The sequence below is a fragment of the Coccidioides posadasii genome, chromosome 4, assembly GCF_018416015.2.
Source record: "Coccidioides posadasii str. Silveira chromosome 4, complete sequence".
NCBI lineage: Eukaryota > Fungi > Ascomycota > Eurotiomycetes > Onygenales > Onygenaceae > Coccidioides > Coccidioides posadasii.
The window spans coordinates 1,309,549-1,330,736 of record NC_089410.1 but is presented as its reverse complement, the minus strand read 5'-3'; the positions used below and the strand labels follow the sequence as shown (position 1 = coordinate 1,330,736).

Genomic DNA, 21,188 nt, shown 5'->3' with positions numbered 1-21,188 from the left:
GACGGGCTTTGCATCGCAGGGCGACGCGGAGGATTAAGAGATCAAAACGCGGGACATGATGCCCTGTTCGCATAATCAAAAATGATTGGCCTGGCGCTCGCTATGGCGGGGAGGCGAACGTGTGACCTCGAGCTATCCGATTTGTTGTGATGCTCAAGCGCGTTGTTTTATAATTCATATCCCAGTCTCGCGAACGGTCCAACACAACTTTTTTTAATCCCTGCCAGCCGCGTTGTCACTGGTTGTTGGAGAGGGGAATACAGAACTAACCCACCCCATCCTCTCGCCAAGGGACACTTTTAGGCGGGATGGTTGAAGACAGGGAATGACGGACGACGGCATATACGGGGGCTCCTTGAGGCCTAGCGAAGTGAAAGACGGGCAAGCTCACCTTTATTCATTGGAATTAAAATCAGAGAAGATTGAGTACTCCATAGGGGGAAGCCGGAAATCAATCTCCCGCGATAGCAGTATTCAACTAAGAGCTCCCCCTGCCTTCCCGACGGATTCTCAATAATGAACTACATACAAATATTCCTTCAAGGGTTTGTACTGATGCCAGAAGATGCAAACTCGACAAACTCCTAGAATGACTGAAAAGCAAACAGAGCAAACACCTACCTCGGGCTCTGGATCGTTGACAGGCGGCAGTGTGTAACCAAGCACCGATGATGGCAAGACATTCTTTCTATATGCACATCCCTAGCAATCTTTTCCAGGATATTTTTGAGAATCAAAATGACGGCTTTTAATTCCCCATCGTCCTAACCAGGCTATTCTGCGATCCCTTCGAGCCTAAGAAACCCTTACCCGGGCGTCGAGAGAGGGAGGAGGCGGCGGAGGCGTAGTGGAGACCCATCGCTGTCCATCCCTCGCAAAGCGACTTTCATCCGCTCGTCGATTGAAGAAGCTATCCCTTTTTCTTTGTTTGCTTTTTCCGCCCCCCTCTCAATCCTAAACTTTGCGACCGAAATGGGAAATCTCTGTTCAAAGTCCTCCAATCCCTCGGACCCTTTTGCCCAGCCGGGCCGGGTGCTGGGTACCTCTCCTGATTCTGGACCCTCGAGTGCACCTGTCCCTCAGAAGCAGACCATATCAAGGCCAGCGGTTAAAGGTGGAAAAACACTTGGTGGTAGCGGTAGTACGAGCGATCAAACCGTCGAGCCGCGCAACGCTGCTGCTCGAGCTGCGGAGGTGTGTTGACATAGTTGATTCCTTTTCCGACAATGCCATCCCCCATCCCCGTATTTTGTTGATGAGACAACTTTTCCTTTGTCATTGTGTATATCCGCGCTAATTTGTTTTCTCAGGAACGAGCTGCGAAGCAGAACGCTACCGCAAACAAGGGTAAACTTGGTTCCCAGCTCGCAGCGCAAAAGGCGAAGACTCAGGGAAGGACTCTTAACGAGTTAAGCCAAACAGAACGCGCCACTAGGGATGTGGATGCTGCGGAAACTTCGAGGAGATGGGATTAATACGTAAAATACACTTTCTGTGTGCCATCAAACCCGAGAATATTTGTCTGGTATCGACGTTGGGGAATTGGACCATGGTTAGACAACTACGTAGCTGCAGCCACTGGGCATCGCCAGGCTTTTGTTATTTTGCTAAGAGCGCTTTTCCTTTGTAAGGGGTATGATTGAGATTTTTTACTCTGATGACAAGCACGATGTGTTGAAACTTGGGGATTAATTGATTGATGTTGCTGAGTTCGTCGGAATCTTCTGAAGGGCCCCAACTTTCATGCCTTGGGAGCACTCGTTATACTGTGACACAGTATCAACCTTTTTATAACGTTGGATATGTTTCTAGTGAAGATAATTACATGTTTGGAAGCTGTGAATATTTTATCCACCGTTCGGAGCAATTGAGGCGTCGTATCGTGTGAGGGGAGGAAGAAAGGAAAAGAGGCGGCGTGCGAGGCTGTGAATTTCAAGCATGCCTCCAATATTATTGAGAGGAATATAGGTATCTAATGCTGCACAAACAATTCTATAAAACATTATACCTCCCGCTCGCTGGAGCTCGTGCCTCGCTGTCCGCTGCAGCAATTGTTCCTTCTTTCAATAACCGCATAAGTTCACGCATCGCATTCGTAACAACCAATTCCGTGTCTCCCTCAACTAAGATATATAGTTTCGGATTCTCATTAGGTCCTGGTTCCTTGCCTGGTGGATAATAGCTACCTTTTGTCGTGATCGAGGTACCCGTAGCTTCAAGGATTTTGGCAACATTAGTCCGATTGGTAACCGCCCACCTTGCTTTCTCTGCAAGTCAATGTTAGCGGATTTGCGTGTCATAGATATGAGGGATAAAACGGAATAACTTACGTGGAAAGTCATTAATTTCAAGAGTAGCATGGAAAGCTCCGGCATCGGGACCCTTGTTGTCAATTGGCACACCCGACCTCATAACGCCCGCCTTGTTCAAACGGGCGTGGATATCGGCAACTGCGGAGCCAACTTTATCAAGAGGGTTAGTACCCGTAGTGGATGGCGTAGCTCTTTCGGTCTTATGAACCGTAATCTTCCCGTCAAGGTCGATTCCTTTAGGCACACCAGGAGTAGCGCTTGGTGTCGGAGCGGACGAAGACTGTACCGCTGAGGCAGCCTTGGCAAAGAGCTCCTCTCCCTTGTCTTTCTCCTTCTTCTCCTTCTCTTCATCCTCTTCACCTTCTTCGCCAGTCTTATACGTCTTTCTTTCACGATTCCGTGCGGCATCGCGCTCCTGATCAAGTCGCTCCAGGCCTTTGCCACCGAAGCCGGAAGCACTAGCTTTCTCTTTCCCGGATTTAACTTTCTCGAGGAAGGAGTCCACCATCTTTTGGACGGCTTCGGGTACCGACTGTCCACTCTGTTTCAGAGCTTTTGCTATATCGACGGAATATCGCTCCTGTTCTTCAGTCAAGAAAGTAACAGCCGTTCCAGTGTTGCCTGCACGACCAGTGCGCCCCGCCCGGTGAACGTAATCTTCAAGATGATTTGGTGCATCATAGTTGATAACCAATTTCAGCTGTTTGACGTCCAACCCGCGTGCCGCCACAGACGTCGCAATTAAGACTGGAAAAATGCCAGCTTTAAAATCATCGATGGTAGAATCGCGATCAACTTGATCTTTCCCACCGTGAATTGACATGCACGGGTATCCTTTGCGCATGAGGTCCCGAAGTAAGCCATCGGCCGCCTCTTGCCGATCCACGAAGATAAGAGCGCGAGCATCTTCATTGTTGTCATCCGAGTAAAGATTACCAAGGAGCTCGAGTAATCGGACAAATTTTGTATTTTCCGGCCGAACTTCGACGATCTGAGTTATCTCTTGTGCAACAACGCTGCGTCCACCGACAATGATTTCAACTGGCTTGGTCAATGTTTTTCTCGCAAGAGCTTCCATATTACGAGGAAACGTCGCCGAAAAGAGGACAGTCTGTCTCGAAGGTCGGATATTGCTGATGATTTTCATCACCTGGGGCTCAAAACCCATGTCAAACATTCGGTCAGCTTCATCCAACACTACGTACGTTACCCTTCGTAGATTAGTCACTCTCCCGGAATTAGCAGCTAGCAAGTCAATCATCCTTCCTGGAGTGCACACAATAATCTCTGCACCACGCTTTAATTCCGCAATTTGATCTTTGATGGGCGCACCTCCATACGCACAGACGGCACGAAGGTTCAACGCTTTTAAGAACGGCTTACATTCCTTGTGGATTTGCGTTGCCAGTTCTCTAGTTGGGGTCATAATCAACCCAACGGGACCCTCCATGTTCTCAAGTGGCCGTTGATCCTTGATATGACGGAACATGGGCAACAAAAAAGCGATTGTTTTTCCAGAGCCAGTCTTAGCGACACCTATTACGTCTCTTCCGGACATGATGGCCGGAATAGCTTGCGATTGAATCGAGGTTGGTTGCTCATAACCGAGTTTCCGAATGACGTCCAGGGTTTGGACTCCTAAACCACACTGCGACCACTTTTGCACAGGTTTTGGTACGTCGACACCCCGAACCTTTATTCCATCCAATTCTAGCCTTAGAGCGGCGACCTCTTCATCGTTTAGCTCCGCCAAATCCACAGGCTCCGTATAGAAGCTCTTTCGGAATGGTTCATAATCAATCTTTTCGTGATTGACAGTGGGTAAATCTTTCTTCTTCCTGGTTTTACTCGTTATAGCAAGGAAATCATCCGCTTCGAAATCCATTGCCTTCAAATCCACATCATCCTCGTCCCCAAATATTGCTTCGGGTTCCTGTTTAGGTTTAGAAACATTTTTTCGATATTTGGATGCGTCTACCGTCACTGAATCTTTTAGACCAGACATAAAGGCATCCAACGGGTCGATTTCCTCCTCATCCTCCACATCCATAGGTTCGGCTGAGCCATTCTGGTCAGTTTCTAACGTTTCTGGTTGCTGTTCTGGTTGTGACTCTAAAGCTACAGTCTGATTTTGCAGCCTTTCTTCGCGTTTTTCCGCCGCAGCCCTCGCCGCAGCAGCGTTCTCTTCCTCTGTGCCGCCATCCTGCATGTCGATATCGCCGTCGTCATCTTCTTCCTCTTCAGCACCATTGACGGTTCCATTGGGAGTATCGTTGTCCTCGAGTGAAGGATCGGGAAGCTTCATTAACTTTTTGCGGCTGGATTCTTCGTCACCAAAATCCAACGCGCGTTTGTGAGACGTCTTTTCCAGTTCAGCAGCTGACTTGGCGCCGAAGCCAAAGCCACTAACGTTGCCTCGAGGCTTTAACGGAGCAATTCCTAGAGCAAGAGAAGTCAGAGATCAACATTCGCACAGTAGCTAGGCGAATGGTACAAACTTTACTTACGGGTAGAATCGGCCCCATTGCGACCAGCAACTTCAGAAGACGTAGTAGTATTAGGGACTGCGACATCATTACCAAGCAACGAAAGACGCTCTGGTTGGGTTGCAGCATTTTTGGTAATCGTTTTGGGATCAAACTTCTTCGCAGATGCGGACTCGGATTCTTGTGGCGCGGGTGTTTCTTGCGACACACCTGCCTGCCTTAACGTGGATCTTTTATCAATCTCAGCAAGAATGCTTCGTGCACCACCTGCAGCTGCTAGTTCTTTTTGTTTTCGCTCTTTTTCTGCAGCCTGCTTTTGTTTCCACGCCTCCAATTTCGCGAGCCGTTCGGCCTTCTTCTCTTCATCTGTTTGTGCGATAGGCGGGGCAGGTGTAGAAGGTTTGGAGACCTGGCACTGTTTGTTAGCCAATGAGTATTAAAGTTCAATGGAAGAAACTTGCCTCACGAGACTTTCCAATGGAATCCTTGCTGGAGACGCGGTCTCTGCTTTCATTCCGTTTGGCTATTGATTTGGAATCGGCGGAATCGTCCCTTCGTCGCCTGTCGCGGCTCCTGTGGCGATATTCTCTGCCATCTTCGCGATCCCGTGAGTGGTACCTTGGTCGTGACCGATCCCTCCTGCTTGGGCGGTAGGAAGTATCATCACGTACATCATCTCTGTAATCTCGTCTATCTACCGAGCGATCTGACTTTCGATAAGTATCTCGATCGCGTTCTCGATCACGTCCACGCTCGCGATCCCGTACTCTATCACGGTCACGATCCCGATCTCGATCTCGGTGTCGATCCCAGTCTCTGTCACGATGTCGCCTCTGCCAAATGACAATATTGTTAGTGTTGTTCAGGAGACGCAATCCCGTCTGTGGTCCTACCGGAGGGCTTCGCGATCTCCTGTGGCCCCTGCCATCATCGCGGCGGCTTCTATCAAGATAATCGTCGTTTCTTCGACTTCGTTTCGACGATGAATGAGTGCTGCCTACTGGCGATGGTGAGCGAGTCTCTCTGGCCATTTCCGTAGGCCAAATCCTAACTTTTTCTTGGAGGTATATTTTACAGACGCGAATTCACCAAAGCTATCTGCCTGTGGTATGATCCAAATAGTCCATAAAGCAATTAAGGACTTAGAAGGTATGCCCAAGAGAATTGTGAACGGTGAAGCGAGTTGCGAGAGAAAGAATCGACAGGCCGGAGTGGCGCCGCTTCTGATGGACGACACGAAAGTGACGGAAGTTGGGTAGGCGGCGAGGCGAGATAGAGTTTGCCTTACATAATTGTCGGATTCTGCCACGCGAGTTCCACGCTAGACTTTATTAGGCTAGGCTCGATTGTACTCGACCCGCGCTTTCCTGGTTCCAGCAATATATGATCATCCTCGCCCAAACAAGCCAACCTCCTTGTTTTGGGTATGTCAGGATGAGCTCATGGATCATCAACACACCGCTGATTTGACATACAAGAACTCTGTGCACGCATCCCAATTGACGATATTTAAAACCGGAGTCCAATATATTTATTTACAGTGAACTGCCGGATATCAGGTGAAGTCACCAATTTAGTGTGCGTGTGTGTGCGGATGGTCACCAGCAGAGCTGACTGGTTCCAAGGGTTATCATGAACTCCATTCTCTCGCGTGGCGGACCAACCGCTATTCGTCGTGTTGGTGCTCATACAGTCCAGCAATTGACCTCTCTTGCGCGTAATTCCAATGGAATTCGACTTTCGACAGCGGTTTGCAAGGCCAAGGTCGTGGTCCTTCCATTCCGTCTCAGGAACACTTATGCGACTGCAGCTCGACCCAAAGCACACACTGGGCGAGCTGTCGCCTCCAAAACTACCAAGGCGAAGAAGCCTGCGGCGACACAGGCAAAGAAGAAGCGCACAACCAAGACCAAAACTGCTACTGGAAAAAAGCCGCAGAGGAAGGCTCTGACGGATAAACAAAAGGCACAGTTGGAGAATAAAAAGCGGAAACAAGAAATCAAGGATCTGAAGCTTGTAGCTTTATCGCCGCCCAAGATGCTTCCGAACAACTCCTTTGGCCTCGTACTCCAGCAGGTAGAACTCGGCACCGTAGCGCAACGGACCGAAGCCTACAGAAAGATGTCGGAATCAGAGCGCGAAGTAGGTGTTGTACCTCTTCTTTGAGTTTAATCAAAATGCTAATTGTGCTGCAGCGCCTTCGGGAAGCAGCAAAATCAAACGCGGAAGCGAACAGAGCGACATTTGAAGCCTGGGTAAAGAACCACACACCGCTTCAGATCAAGGAGGCGAATAATGCTCGACGAAAGCTTAGAAACTTGCTGGATAAACCACGCTCATTCCCAGATATTCGCGACCCCAGACAGGTCAAACGACCTCTGAGCGCGTATATCATTTTTGCCAAAGAACAACTAAACAGCGCAGAGCTCGCTAATCTAACAGTGACAGAGAAAATGATGCGTATTGGCAAAAGCTGGCGTGATATGACGAAGGCTGAACAGGAGGTATGGATATTCCCAGTATTGTGTATATTGCTCAGTGGAAAGTATCTGCAATATCTAATTATATATTCTATTAGAAATATCACCGACTACATGCGAACGCAATCCGTCAGTACGTCAATGAGTACGAATCGGTCTATGGCGAACCTCCAAAGCGCGCGTCACCCGAATAAGAGATGTGGTATCATGGTTAATAGCGATGCAGGTTATTAGGAATCAAAATTCTTAGATCTGCGTCGAGTGGATTATTTCTCATCTACTCTGTTCGACCCTGTGGCATGATATCATTATGGGATCGCACAACTTCTGGCAATGGTGTTCGTATGCTGTATTTTGTTTTCTTTGTGTTCTGGTCTGTTTGATGGCTTGTAACTTGTGCAAAGGAGCCCCGGTGGAATCGAATGGCGTAGCCCCAATTACTATATTTTAAGAAGATTAGGAATAATTGGGCTGGTGATTTGCCCGTTGTATTATGACATTCCGCTTTATTTGCCGAGCTCAGATTCTAAACTACGCTGCGTGCCGTTCTATTCTCGACCATGGTAGTTCTGACTCATAGAAAGAGCACCCTTTTGGAGAAACTGTTGAATTGTCGAAAACGTGTTGGCTGGATGTACTCGAGGTAGCCTCTATAAAAAGTTGTTGACACACGATTGGGGGACATCACTTCAGCAATTCTTTATGTACCGAATGTGGAATACTTTCTGACCGAAAAAGAGAAGGAATCTTTGATCCTGCTTTTCATTTAGAATTTTCAATTTTTAATTTTTTTAATTTTTTTTAATTTTTTTCAAATATTTTTTCTGGGATGCCTTCATCAATCCAGGTGCCAGCATAGCTAACTATGTGTGTTCTGCAGCTGAAATTTCTTGTGTTGTGGATCATCCTCGTCCCAAAGCAGCGGTGAGAAAAGAGCCCGGGATTTCGACCCAAGTTTCCGAGATCTGTCAAACTGCAAATGGAGCGCGCACTGGCTGCCTAGTGATGGTTGTCAACGGACAAGTATCCTGGTACTCCACACTGCGCAGTCAGCCCCAATGCCAAAGGTCCTTCCCGCCAACCTCATTGCTTGACAGCGGGCGCACGGAGTACAGGGGAACTCGTTATGCATGGACACATATGCGTGTACGGAGTAGAAGCAACAGCACTAGAGGGATGCGCTGGAACCTACATATCAACGTCTGTGGTAAGCCGCTCTGATAATACTGGGCTGGGCATCAGGCATCCAAACGAATCCACTGTAGTCCGCTGTCATGCTTCGCGATCGGGAAGTCTGGTAAGGCTTGCCCACAGGCGACGGAGCCGAACATCGGGTTACGGGAGCTTCCTCGTTCCAAGGGAACGCGTGGAGCTAGTGCCGTGCCCGATCCAGGCTTGACTGCGATTTGCACAGGGCACAAACGGAAACTGGTTTAACATCCCGTCCAGCCGTACGGTCCACGGTATTGGCCTTTTGATGAGACATTGCGGTGCTGCAAAGGATGAATGTTGCCCACTGTTCACCTTGCAGCGAACGAGTCAACTCTTCGGTACGCACATGCTTAAATAATATATCGGGGCCTTCTCTCTAGACAAAAGGCTATACGGAGCGTTGCTGTTAGCTATGTGCCCGGCGCTCCAGATTGACGTGATGGAGTTGAAGAGTAGAAAAGAATCACGCGCATTGACGGGCTAAGGTGGGGTTGCCTGTCAAATCACGGCGTGCAGATGATGAGGTGGAAGACAATTGGCAGCCTTTTGGTGTCCACCGATTGTCGCGCCCGAGAATCATTGCATTCCAACTCCCCCGTTGGACGACAGTCAGACCGATACAAAATCAAGGTAATTATTCAATTTTCCTTTACTTTTGCCCCTGGTGTCAAGAAATCGAGTTGGACTTGAGCGTAACTCACAAGAGAGTCCTCATCCTGTTCTCTAACTATTTATCTAAAGATCCTTAATTAAAATTTCGATCCGTCCGAGTTCAACTTCCCCAATTTCTCAGGGGAGGGATTTTTTTAGCAAGGGTAGTCGGCTACGACCGCCCCGTCGAGGGTCAGATGGTCGTCGCGAACAAAACACCTTGACGATTCCCAACCTTTTCAGTGGTTGGTCCCTGCGTGAGGTCGTCTCCGGCCGGATGCTTGAGACCCCCAATCACCAACAATCGCAACCCTCGAAGAATCACCAGTCGCCAAGTTCCGGCCGTGCTTCCCACCACACCATCCTTATTTATTTTCTAACTGGTCACAAGTCCATATTGGACGCATCTGAGTGGCGGACTGTTTGAATGGTGCAATGCTCCAAAGGTAAGGATAGTTGTTTTTTTTTTTTTTCCTGAGGACAAGCAGCGCAAAGGGAATAAAGGAGAGAGTCAGTCGAGCACGTAGCTACAGGATACCTTTGTGACTACACAGACGCTCTTTGAAGCGGTCTAAACGATCTGGAAACCCTGTTGGTACGGCTCCAGGAGAAACATACCGCTTTGCGACTTTCCATATTCTGGTTGCTCGGTGATTTTTTTACTTTGTTTACTTGGATCCTGATGCGCAGCCTGTTTCACGTATCGTTATTCGCTCACCGACATATCATTAATTTTTTGCGCCTCAGCCTCGTGAAAATATCGAGTAAAAGCATCGGTGCTCTCTACTGAAATTCCTTGCAAGCACTTCCGCTCAGTCATGAACGTTGCCATCGTGTGATCTCTCTGCCAGCGGGCCCCTCCGAGCGACGATTTACAGAGTCACCCCACACCTCGTCTCTTGGAAAACGAAACTTTGCATAACAACCTCCCTCGAGACAAGGGGCTGGATAGCGATCTGGCGAAAACAGAGCTTTTTCCCAAGAACGTCCTTACTTCACCGGCGGAACTCAGGATCGAGTGTTGTTCCCCGCCCGCCCTCAGCAGGACGCCGCGCCCCGCTCCGCGCCCGGTTCCCTTATGTTTCCACAAACACTGAAAGACTGCCTATAATTGTTACTCACTTTGACCTGCTTTGACGCATATGCTCAGCTCAAAATTTGGCTTGTTTCTTGCATCTGATCTGGATAATATAACGTGGTGATCGGGAAGCTGACGGTATCTTTGCTAGTTCTGAATATCCTAGCACCATGGACTATGCCCTCCTAGCTGGCTTTCCAAACGACGTGCATCCCATATACCCAATAGTAGAGAAGCGGAGAACGGGTCTTTCCTGCGAAATTTCCGAAACAAAGTTCTCCATACCCGACTTTATGTCGCCTAGAAACTGTTTTCTTTTTGACAAGCAAGTGCTCACGGTACGCAAATGCAGAGGTTGCGTCGCATTCCTCGCGCCCTGGATTTCCGTTTCCGTTCTCGCGTCTTGAATTTAGACGAAGTCCCTAACTTCGGATGTCTCCCTCGTATTATCGCATAGAGCTGATCTTTCGTTCCTTATTTTTCCGACTTTATATTGCATGCTTCTGTTTTCTATCCCTTTTAGCCTGTTGAGTGTTATTTCTACTGTCGCAGAGAGACAACATTGCTTTGAATTATAGTGGGATCTCTAACCGCGCAATAGGCTCCCTTGCATGGCCGCCACGTTTCATTCCTGAAAGTATCCGCTTTGCTTGAAGAGCTTGAATCGTTTTTGAATCATCCCCCAGAGTCACGTTGTACGGTCTCCCCCCCAACTTATTCCGATGCTCTCAAAGATCTTCCGCCTGGATACACTGTGGAGGACGCTCCTCGATCACGAATCGAGACTTTAGACTCCGCGACTCTTCCCGCTAAGAAATGCACCACATCCGCAGAGAAATCAATTTTATGTAAGGAAGTCAAGCGGCCTATCGATTGGAATGATCCGTCCCGCTTCAGAGAATGCGCCAAAGGTAAAAAGAAGAAAAACAACGGTAAAAAGCAAACCGGTAACTCTAACAACAAAGGCGGTGGAAATGATGAGCCACCACCACCAGAAGAGAATGACCTCCCTGAAGGAGGCAACAATGGCGCTGGTGACGACGGCGGTAATGGTGACGACGGTGCGGGGGGAGGAGGAGAAGGAGGAGGTGATGATGAAGACAACGAAGACTGGATGACGAGTAATAGCAAGAAGAGTAAGAAGAAAAAGAAAGCCAAAAAGGAAGAGGAGGAAGAAGAAGAAGAAGAAGAAAGGAAGCGAAAAGAGGAAGACGAGGAGGAGCAGAAAGCCAAAGACGAGGAAGTGGTCTGCCAGACAGACGATCTCAGCTGGGCAGACGCCGATGGCGCCGCCCAAGACGATGGATGGGCAGAGATTTCAGCTCCAAAGAAAAAGAAGAAGGGAAAGGCAGGAAAGGTAAAGTACAGTTCGGCGCGATGCATAGCGTGCATCTCCCCAGATTATTGCATCGGCTAACTGGACAACGATTTTCCAGGCCTCGGAGCCTCCTCCGGCTGAAACCACACAATCAAATGGCTTTGAGAATATCAGCCTAGAGGATTCTGCACCCCAATCTGATATGCCTCTTACCCAGCCATCTGGGAACAGCTTTGGTTTGAACGCGTGGGGTAAAGGTTGGTACTCCGATGAGCGTTTCGGACATGGAACTGAGGATGGAACATCAACAGAAGATCCTGTATCCACTAACCCGTGGTCTAAGCCTGGGAAGAAAGGCAAGACTTTCGCCGTCTCTAATGCTTTTGAGATTGGTTTTGGAGACATGGAAAATGATTTCAATGCTACTCCTCCCACCAACGGTGATAATTTTGGAGGAAACACTGCGGATGATCCTTCCTGGGAGACTCCCGTGACAAATAAGAAGAATAAGAAGAAAAGGAAGGGTGCTGTTATAGAGAATATCTTCGAACAAATCCCTGCAGCAGATGAGAACAAGGCAGATGCGATTCCAGAGGACGCAACGGCGGTAATCGACCACGAAACCAACGCCCAAGCGGAGGAGGTCGAAGATTGGAGCGGTTGGGCTACAACCACAAAGAGTAAGAAAAAGAAAAAGAAAGGGGTGGAAATTGTAGATCTAGAGCCCGAGGAACCTGCTCCTCCGCCTGTTGAACCAGAACCACCAGTAAATGATGCCTGGTCTGTTTCAACCAAAAAGTCCAAGAAGAAAAAGCAGGGAGCGGCTATTGAAGAAGTTCCAATAGAGCCGACTCTCGAGACAGTCCCGGAAGTGAATATCGAAGCGAACGCCGAGGTAGGGGACGACACTTGGCCGTCTTGGGGTACTACAACGAAAAAATCCAAGAAAAAGAAGGGTAAAACCTTGATCGAGGAGGAACTATCTCCGCCCCCCGCTGTGCCGGAAGACCCTGCTCCGGATCCAGAACCCGTCGATGACCTTGTCGCCTGGGCTACATCCGGTAGCAAGAAAGACAAGAAGAAAGCGGCGAAGGAAACTCCTGCGGTGGAAGAACCCCCAACACCAACTCCAGAGCCCGGGAAACCCACTGAAACTACCGCAGATGGTGATTGGGGTGGCTGGGGAATGGCCACCAGCAAGAAGAGCAAAAAGAAGAAGGGGAAGGCAGGTGTCGAAGAAATTCCTCCTCCTCCGCCTGCTGAAGACCCCCAGCCAGAACCAGATGCCAGTCCCGAAATTGTTCCTGAGCCTGAGCCTGAGCCTGAACCGGAGCCGGTTACGGTAGTTGAGCCATCTCTCGACGCAGATTCTCAGCCCGTTAATGAATGGACGTGGGCCACGGCGAATGTTAAAAAGAAGAAGAGTAAGAAAGGGAAGGAGCCAGTAGTGGAAGATCCGCCTCCGCCGCCGCCGCCGCTAGACCTTGCGCCTGAACCGGAACTTACATTTGAACCTGAGCCGGAGCCTGAATCGCAATCTCAACCGGTAGATAACTGGTTCACTCCAGCCCCGAAGAAGAAAAAGGGGAAGAAGTCTAAAGCGCCGGTTGAGCCAGATCCTCCTCCGGTGGAACCAGAACCCGTGCCCGAGCCCGAACCGGAGCCTACGCCCGCGCCCGAACCTGTCATAGAACAAGTTGATGATTGGGGGGCCACGGCGACCATAAGCACCAAAAAGAGCAAGAAGAAAAAGGGGAAAGGAGTAGTCGAGGAACCTCTTCCGCCGCCGCCTCCTGACCCAGCTCCCGAAGAGATAGAGCCCAAGCCCGAGCCCGAGCCCGAGCCTGTATTAGTGGACGACTGGGCCGGATTTACCCTTAGCAAAAAGAAGAAAGGGAAAAAGGGAGCCATTGACCCGGCGCCCTCGAAAATTGAGGATATCATCGAACCACTGCCCGAAGAGAGTAGTGCATTTGTTGACGCTCTCTCAAGGAAAGAAAAGCGCAAGGCCAGCAAATCGGCTGCTAAGGGTGAAGTAATAACCGAAGACCCCCCGATTTTGGTCGATCCTATTGATGCTACTGGTGATTTAATGGGTGATGCATTGGCTGAAGTAACGAAAGTAGACACTTCCAAGTCCGAGGGTCCCAAGGAAGAGGACCCATTGGCCGACTGGACGGTGGGGAGTAAAAAGAAGGACAAAAAGAAAAAGAAGAAAGGAGATCAGGCCCCCGTGTTGGAATCTGAGCCCGTGCCCGTGCTCAATGAAATGGAAAACACTACTGCCGATGACAGTTGGTTTTCCTGGGACAAGAAGAAGGACAAGAGCGGAGACAAAGGGGTGGGCTATGTGGACAAAGATATTGACTTATTGAAAGATGATGCACTAGATGGAAGGAATGGGGACGCAGATGGTGATTTGAAAGACAAAGCCGCTAAGGATCTGGACATCGGGAACCTCGAAGACAATTCGGGACCACCTGCAGCTTCGACAGATGCCTGGGATTTCTGGGGGTCAAAGAAAAGAAGTAAAGGCAAGACCGCTAAAGCGAAAAACCCTGACATTGACGTGCACGCGTTTGAAATTCCGCCTTCGACTGACGAGCCAACCCTGAGCATCTGGGCACAGGACTGGGGTCTTTCTTCAAAAGAGAAAAAGGAAAAGGACAAGGAAAATGAAAATGAAATAACGAATCGGGGTATCGACAACGATATCACGAGCCCTATATCTACAGAATTGGTCCCCCGGGCCGCAGAAGACAACTCATGGGATATCTGGAACGTGCCCAAAAGCACGAAGAAGAAGAAAAAGAAGGCCAAGGATGAAGGCCAGCTTCCCCCGCCTGCCCCTACCCCTCCAGCTCAAGGATTAGATCCCGAACCACCCATAATTCCAAGTTTTGATGATACCGGACATACTACGTGGGATTCATTTAGTGGCTTTGGTGGTCGGGGAGTGAAGAAAGGGAATCTTTCTCGAACGACCACGTCGACCTCCCAATCAGCAAATATCGAGAACATCAAATTAAGCAAGACGAAAACTCGAGGGCTGGAGGTTGTCGACGTTACTGACGAACCCGGGACGGTCGCCGAAGCAGACGCGAAGGGCAGCAAAGCAAGCACGGGCATCTGGGGCGGATCTACGGCCGCCGGCAAATCGAAGGCGTCCAAGTCGAAGCGAGAGCCAGCAGACACGCTCGACGACGGCGTGACCAGGACGGCCAGCAAAGACGGCGCCAAGCCCGCCGACGAACTGCTCGTGGACGCGCCCGAAAAGGCTAGTGCGGCTGCCGCTGACAAAGCAGAGACGCCACCCCGGCCGACGACCTCCTCGCCGCCGTCGACTGCTCGACCGACCGCAAAGTCGTCGGTGGCAGAGAGAATCAGGATCCTCGAGCAGAAGAAAAGGTTGCAGAAACAGACCGCTGCAGCCAGGGAAACCGAAAGGGCGTTGGAGATCCCAGCCCCGGCCCCAGCCCCAGAACCCGCCCCTGCAGCCGGCCCGCCCGCCGACGAACCAGTGGAACCGGCCGCCCAGGAACCACCAGACGCACCCGCTCCACCAGAGCCCGACGCTGCGCCAGCAGCAAAGTCCGCGCCCGCCCCGTCGAAGAGGACGAAGAAGAAAACCAAAAATATCCCTGTCCTTGATCTCCCCCCGATCGAACACTTCGAAGCTCCACGCGATTCCGTTCCCGGCAGCTTTCCCGGGGCTGATGATGACCTAGTCGATGTTTCGTTCTCTGCGCCTGGTGCACCCAAGTTGGAAGCAGTAGAATTCCCAGAATCGTCCACAGAGGGTAAGAAGGATCCCGCGAGAAAGGAGAAACCCGACTCTGACATGGCGTCCCCACCTCCCTCGCCTCCAGCCCAGGGCGAAAATGAACGCGAATCGGCTCCCGTAACTCCGACCCCCAAACCCGCGAAAAAGGAGCGTGCGAGAGTGGAGCGTACAGCTGGGGCCACGTCGTGGGGTTTCTGGGGTGCTGCCCCCAGGAAATCTCCCAAGAAGGAGGGAAAGGGCCCCGGCGAAGGTGAAGCTTCCGCAACCCCGAAAAGGGGTAACGACAAGCCTGAACCTGCTCTAAAACGATCGAAATCCTCTGCAACGAGACGAGAAAAGTCTGCTAGCCCGGAAAAGAACGACAAGTCTTCCACTTCCGACAAAGAAAAAGAGAAACGCGCCGCGTCCCGTCCCCGGCCCAGCAGAGGGCTAAGCTTTTCCGGGTTTATGCTTGGAGGTCCTCCGCCGGCAAGAACAAAGTCTGCTAGACGCAATGGTAACACATCTTCCCGTCCCACATCGCGCCGTCAGTCCATGAACCTAGACGATTCCGGCCTGATATCCTCCGTGGAAGATAAACCAGAAGCTCCAAGCAAAGCGGCGAAAGTCATGGGCATTAACAACTCAAAGCCCTCGAGGCGAATCTCCAAAAGCAAGAAAAGGTCTTCAGGTATGTGTCTTGTTTCCACTGATATAGTTTACATCGTCTAATGAAAACTGTAAGCCCCCGCGGACCCTTATGCGATTGATGACGACGATATTGTAATGGTCAACGGGACAGGTGACCTTGACGCTCCGAGACCGAAGGCTCACCGGGAATCTCGCAGTAGGCGTAGGTCTAAGAGAGAGGTAAACACCCCCTTTTGTTCCCTCTCCATACTTGGGAATATCGCTAAGGCCCTTTTAAAAATTTCAGCTGAAGGCAAAGGACATTGAAACGCCAGACGATATGGTCATGGTCGAGCCCGGTTCTTCTGGTCATAGCCCAGAAGTTATCTCTGGACCGGATGACATTGCCTTTGTTGAAACCCCGCACAGAGAACGGTCGTCACTGCGCCGGTCCACTACCCTACCAAAGAAATCGGAAGGGCTCTTAGGCCTCCTTGGCTCTTTTAGAAAGAATGGTGGTCGTGCGTCCGAGACCCGAGAGCGGGGTAAATCGAAATCTCGCCATGACGAAGATGGTAGGAGACACACCGATACAGAGAGAGAAGACTCAAGGCGTATGAAGCGAGAAGAGAAGAGAAGACGGTCACCTAAAATTGACACCGATGGCGATGTATTTATGGGTGCTCCGAATACAGACGTCGAAGACACTGATGCTCGGAAAGCCGAAAGAAGGGCGAGAAAAGCCGCTAGAATGGTTGCTGAACAAGAAGCCCGCGAAGCCGAAGAAAGGCGTGCTAGCAGGAGAGATAGCGAGAAGCATCGGACACGCGAATCCCGTGAAAAACGCGGTAGAGAGGAGGAAGAGCGAGACGATAGGCGGCGCAGGGAAAAGAAGGCTCGACGGAGCTCTCGGGTTCTTCAAGATGAGCGGCCAAGGGACAGGGATGACCTTGAGCAGGCGGAGCCACGAGTTTCACACAGACGCCACAAGCATCGGGCGCCCGAAGGTGACGTTAATGGCGAAATTCAACAAGAATCAAAGTCCCGCCGCCGCCGATCATACGTTGGCGAGAAACGTAGGGAAGGTTATCCGGATGAATACGCAGAAGATGAATACTATCGTCGGCGTCATCATCGGCCCGATGACGAAGGCGCAAAACCCAGGCGTCGGAAGTCCACGACTACGCCACGAGGAGACGAGCGCCATACATCTCGCAGGACTCGATCGTCTCGCCGCCATCCCGATGTGCCCTACCCCGTTATGGTTAGTGGCGGGAAGGACAAAACATCATCTTGGGTTCAGTCTCAGTTTACCGACCCTCCTGAAGCACCGCCAATAGTTCCCACTGTCATTGATCTTCCCGCGCCACAAGGCCCCAGCCATTCCCTCTCTTCTGACGAAGAAGCCCGACGAGCAATATTGCACCGTCGCTCACGACGTCATTCCAAGTACGGCGACATGTTACCCCCAGAAAAGGAAAGGCGCAGCAGGCGCCGCGAGTCTCGTAGGGCGGAAAGAGATACAATGAGAAGCAGTGATGACAGTGCGGGCATGGACCGCTACGCTGACCACCGCTACGAATCTGATGCTCGCTATAACCATACCAATGGCACCACAAAGGTGACTAGCTGGTTCAAGAAGTTCACAGGATTTTGATGACGCTACGTTTTATGATTTAAGACATTTTATGTTTTGCATGTTTAAGAACTTGTGGTTTTTTTTTTTTATTTTTATTTTTTTATTTCTTTTTCCGGTGGGTAGGTACAATAGCCCTCTTTCGGACATTCGGAAATACTTGGGAGGACTGGATTTGGCGTTATGAGTTTGGTTTTTATCTAATCTGACCAATTGGTCATGAAATGTTACGGTTCTTGGACTTCAGTCCGGAGCTTTCATGGACATTCATTCAACATCTGCGCATTATACCCCCTTTTCCTTGAAACTAATGATGTTATGTGTGGCCGGATTGTGGGTTTTATTTCTGTCATGTGGGAATACGTGCTCTGCTACTCTCAATGTGTATTTGTACCAATTTGTATGTATGTGTGTACATAGTTGTTGTATTTCATGATAATCCTGCTTGTACCCTGTTTATCTTCAAAAAATGGGATGCATGATCAGATATCATGTCACGCGGACATCCATTTGTCAGGGTCAAGTGGTGAAAAGACTTCTACAATAGCTGGATAAAATGATCAATTTCACTTTATAAGAGGATACTGGAGGAGTGGCTGCTGCCTGGCGCAATGCTTGGGCGCTTCTCTACCTGCCCAAGTGTACTCCGTATACATGCGAGATATTTTCTTACAACCCATGTAACAGTTGAATAAAATATTCTATTGTGACCTGGGCGGCAGATTCGCATAGAATCATAATACCAGAAACAAAAGAACAACATTCGAGAGCCAGCACATCATTCCACATAGGTAAAACGGAAACAACCAGGAGAAGCATATATCCGTCCGCGGCGCCATACTCTAATGCAAATCAAATTTCATTAAAAGAAAGAAAAACAAAAAGGAAGAAAAGCTTGCCAAAAAAAAAAAAAAAAAAAAAGAAAAAAAAAAAAAGAAAGGAAAAGAACCCGGTCGATTTCCGTACAGGGAACGAATCCACTTTTGTTTGAACGTCAAGAGGAAGCAAAAATTCATCAATGACATTAGACTTGCGTTTCGCCAGGAAGCAGGTTGCCCCTGACAGCAAACATCTTTCCAGTAGTTGCGGAGACGAAACCATCGATTTGTCGAGAGTACTGCTCGACCTGTCTGGTGTTCAACATACTTTCGAGCCTGCTAGGTTCCTGTGGGAGTTTAAACAAGCGCTGCCACTCGTCTTCTGCAAGCAAGGGCTGCTTGAGCTGAGCGCGAGTCGCGTTCTCCGCTTTCCTCTTGGCCTGCCAGGCAGCGATCTTGGTTTGTTCACGGGCAAGGGATCGCTGATAATACTGGAAGTTGTTGTTCTCCGTGTGGTGGGTCTCAATGCTCTCGAGGAGCATGTCGCAGTTCTTCTCGAGGAACGGATCGATGCTCAGCGCGAGGTTATCGAAGTTCGGTGTAAGCAAAGAGGATGACGCAAGGGGGCCGTTGGTGAGAGCTGCAAGAGATGGGGGCAAATCCAGATTCTCTGCAGGAGGTGGTGACGGGAGCTGGTGGAGGTAAGACGTGAGCAGGTGAGAGTTGTGGATCTGAACCGGGAGTTCAACGAAGATATCTTGATATCGAAGGTTCGACTTTTGGAGGCTAGAAAGAGAAAGACACAGGAAATGTTAGCATGGAAGAATACTTGCCCCAGAAGAAAAGAAGGAAGGTGGGCAAGCATACTTCTCCGTGGTAAACTTATTTTCCTTGAATGCGGCCATGAACTGGGGTGAAAGGCGGAAAGCTCTAAGGCTCAAGGCTCCCTGTGAGCTTCGGCTAACATCATGTACGAGGGCGACGGTTCTCTCATTGAGCTCTTTCTGGTAAAAATATTGGTTTTCGATGATGTTCAGGTTGACGAAATTACCCATGTTCGCGCTCGTGTACCAGCCCACATTGTTTGCATCAATGTTAACCTCTCGCAACATCTTGATCATTTCGGATTGATAAACGGCGTTGGCTTTTGCGCGTGGAGCAGCAGCAGCAGCATTTGCGGGGGCGCCATCCAAATGAGAGTCTGCGGGAATATCCACTATGGGGAAAGGAAAGGCATTTGTGACCTCCAGCGTGCCTCGGACGTCCATTCCAACGAGCGATCCGGTTGCGGTTGTAGGGAAAAGTTGGGTGCTGTGTTTGATAATTTTCATCACCACCTTCAAAGCTGCCCATTAGCATTCGATATTTCCTGCGAGCTCATCACGGCCTGAATGATCCTTACCAGGGCCTCGACCTGGACGGCCTTGAATGGCTGTTCCTTTCTGAAAATAATCGTCAGTTCGATCAAAGCAAAAAATCAGGAAGGACAAGAACATACTCCGCCATGATGAAGCTGTTTTCGCCAAAAAGAAAAATTACGAATTCGACAAGAGCAAACGTAGATGGCTGACCTGGTTCTGCGCTGCTCGTCGTCGCTCCTCTTCACTTGATTTGTGTGGGTGAAGTGAAAGTTTTCAGCCAGCGATCCCGGTCGCTAAGTCCCTTTCCAAAAGTAGTTTAGCGCAGTTTGGTGGAAGTATTAACTAACGTAATCCACAAGCGAGCGAAAAGATGATTTTTCAACTTCCTCAACCATCAACTTCAACGCGTCAGAATGCCACCAACTCGCAATAAAAATGCGAAATCCTCTATAGAAATAGAGGGCAGGATTGAACTTGCTATTTCTACTCTTAAAAAGCAAGAAATTAGCTCAATTGCTGAAGCTGCACGGCTATTTAATGTGCCTTATACTACCTTATATCATCGAGCAAATGGAAGACCTGCAAGAATCAGTCTACGCGCAAATTCAACCAAATTGACTGAGACCGAAGAAGATCAGCTAGTTCAATGGATCCTAGACCTAGCTAAACAAGGAATCCCCCCCCGACCGGCATCTGTTGAGAATATGGCCAATCATCTTCTTGCCATACGAGATCCTACCTCTCCTCCCCCCCGTGTTGGCCAGAACTGGGTGTCAAATCTGATTAAACGCCGTACGGAGCTCAAATGCTGCTATTCCAGACCCTATAATTGGGACCGAGCAAAATGTGATGATAGGAAGGTTATTCAGCAGCTGGATATTCAACTCCGAACCCCTACTCCCCCAGCTAGCCAATCTAGCAACTCCCGGCAGTTGCATACGCAGGTGGATAAGATCAAGAATCTTATGGGGCAGGAGCTTGAGAGCTCAACCCAGGGCTTAATGGAAGGATTTGACCAAATAATCAAGGCCTGCGAATATGGAATGGTCAATGCCACTATTATGAAGAAGCAATATCAGGATATATTTGCTACAAATGAGAAAGAGAAGCAAAAATGTACGAGATCTAAGCGCTGAATTCAATGTGAAGAAGGGCTAACTCAGGAAGAGATTGCTGAGGCCTCTATTTCATCTGCTCAACCTGTTGAACAGTCACTCAACTCTCTGAGCCTGCAGCCTCAGAGCCTGCATCACGTTCCCGGGCACCACCAAGGTGTACGAACTGCCATATTTTAGGCCATACAAGAAGAAGCTGCCCTAGTCCCATTGTAATGTAATTTAATCTTTCGCTCGCTTGTGGATTACGTTAACTACGGATAGTTAGTTATGTAATCTCACTTTTCCGTCCACCGCGCATCAGCACGTCGAGCCCCTCCAGCTGGGT

At 49.6% G+C, this 21,188-nt stretch overlaps 5 protein-coding genes across 7 annotated transcripts; 3 read left to right on the top strand and 2 right to left on the bottom strand.

The window, feature by feature from the left end:
* Positions 1 to 972: 972 nt before the first annotated feature.
* On the top strand, positions 973 to 1,475 carry D8B26_007351 (uncharacterized protein; the record flags this gene model as incomplete). The annotated part of the gene is made up of 2 exons (XM_003072164.2): positions 973 to 1,194; positions 1,311 to 1,475. 2 exons carry the CDS (start codon positions 973 to 975, stop codon positions 1,473 to 1,475), a joined length of 387 nt encoding a protein of 128 aa, XP_003072210.1.
* A 331-nt stretch (positions 1,476 to 1,806) lies between these two features.
* Positions 1,807 to 5,921, bottom strand: PRP5_1 (pre-mRNA processing RNA-helicase; the record flags this gene model as incomplete). Of its 2 annotated transcripts, XM_003072163.2 has the most annotated exons (5): positions 1,807 to 2,267; positions 2,331 to 4,751; positions 4,820 to 5,207; positions 5,260 to 5,631; positions 5,692 to 5,829. In XM_003072163.2, 5 exons carry the CDS (start codon positions 5,827 to 5,829, stop codon positions 1,993 to 1,995), a joined length of 3,594 nt encoding a protein of 1,197 aa, XP_003072209.2. In that variant the 3' UTR covers positions 1,807 to 1,992. The 2 variants fall into 2 exon arrangements, with proteins under 2 accessions (XP_003072209.2, XP_065981596.1); XM_066125513.1 differs by having other exon boundaries at positions 4,820 to 5,631; positions 5,692 to 5,921.
* Positions 5,922 to 6,207: 286 nt separating this feature from the next.
* On the top strand, positions 6,208 to 7,820 carry D8B26_007349 (uncharacterized protein). 2 transcript variants are annotated; one of them, XM_066125512.1, is made up of 4 exons: positions 6,208 to 6,357; positions 6,424 to 6,940; positions 6,994 to 7,302; positions 7,377 to 7,820. In XM_066125512.1, the coding sequence occupies exons 2-4, from the start codon at positions 6,431 to 6,433 to the stop codon at positions 7,470 to 7,472; spliced, it is 915 nt and encodes a 304-aa protein (XP_065981595.1). In that variant the 5' UTR covers positions 6,208 to 6,357; positions 6,424 to 6,430; the 3' UTR covers positions 7,473 to 7,820. The 2 variants fall into 2 exon arrangements, with proteins under 2 accessions (XP_065981595.1, XP_003072208.1); XM_003072162.2 differs by having other exon boundaries at positions 6,208 to 6,376.
* Positions 7,821 to 9,254: 1,434 nt separating this feature from the next.
* On the top strand, positions 9,255 to 17,593 carry D8B26_007348 (uncharacterized protein). Its single transcript, XM_003072161.2, has 5 exons — positions 9,255 to 10,557; positions 10,821 to 11,576; positions 11,656 to 15,991; positions 16,046 to 16,170; positions 16,238 to 17,593. Exons 1-5 carry the CDS (start codon positions 10,390 to 10,392, stop codon positions 17,585 to 17,587), a joined length of 6,735 nt encoding a protein of 2,244 aa, XP_003072207.2. The 5' UTR covers positions 9,255 to 10,389; the 3' UTR covers positions 17,588 to 17,593.
* Positions 17,594 to 18,260: 667 nt separating this feature from the next.
* D8B26_007347 (uncharacterized protein) lies at positions 18,261 to 19,990 on the bottom strand. Its single transcript, XM_003072160.2, has 4 exons — positions 19,883 to 19,990; positions 19,787 to 19,826; positions 19,252 to 19,721; positions 18,261 to 19,170 (listed from the first exon to the last, which is right to left on the bottom strand). Exons 1-4 carry the CDS (start codon positions 19,888 to 19,890, stop codon positions 18,591 to 18,593), a joined length of 1,098 nt encoding a protein of 365 aa, XP_003072206.1. The 5' UTR covers positions 19,891 to 19,990; the 3' UTR covers positions 18,261 to 18,590.
* Between the last annotated feature and the right edge of the window lie 1,198 nt (positions 19,991 to 21,188).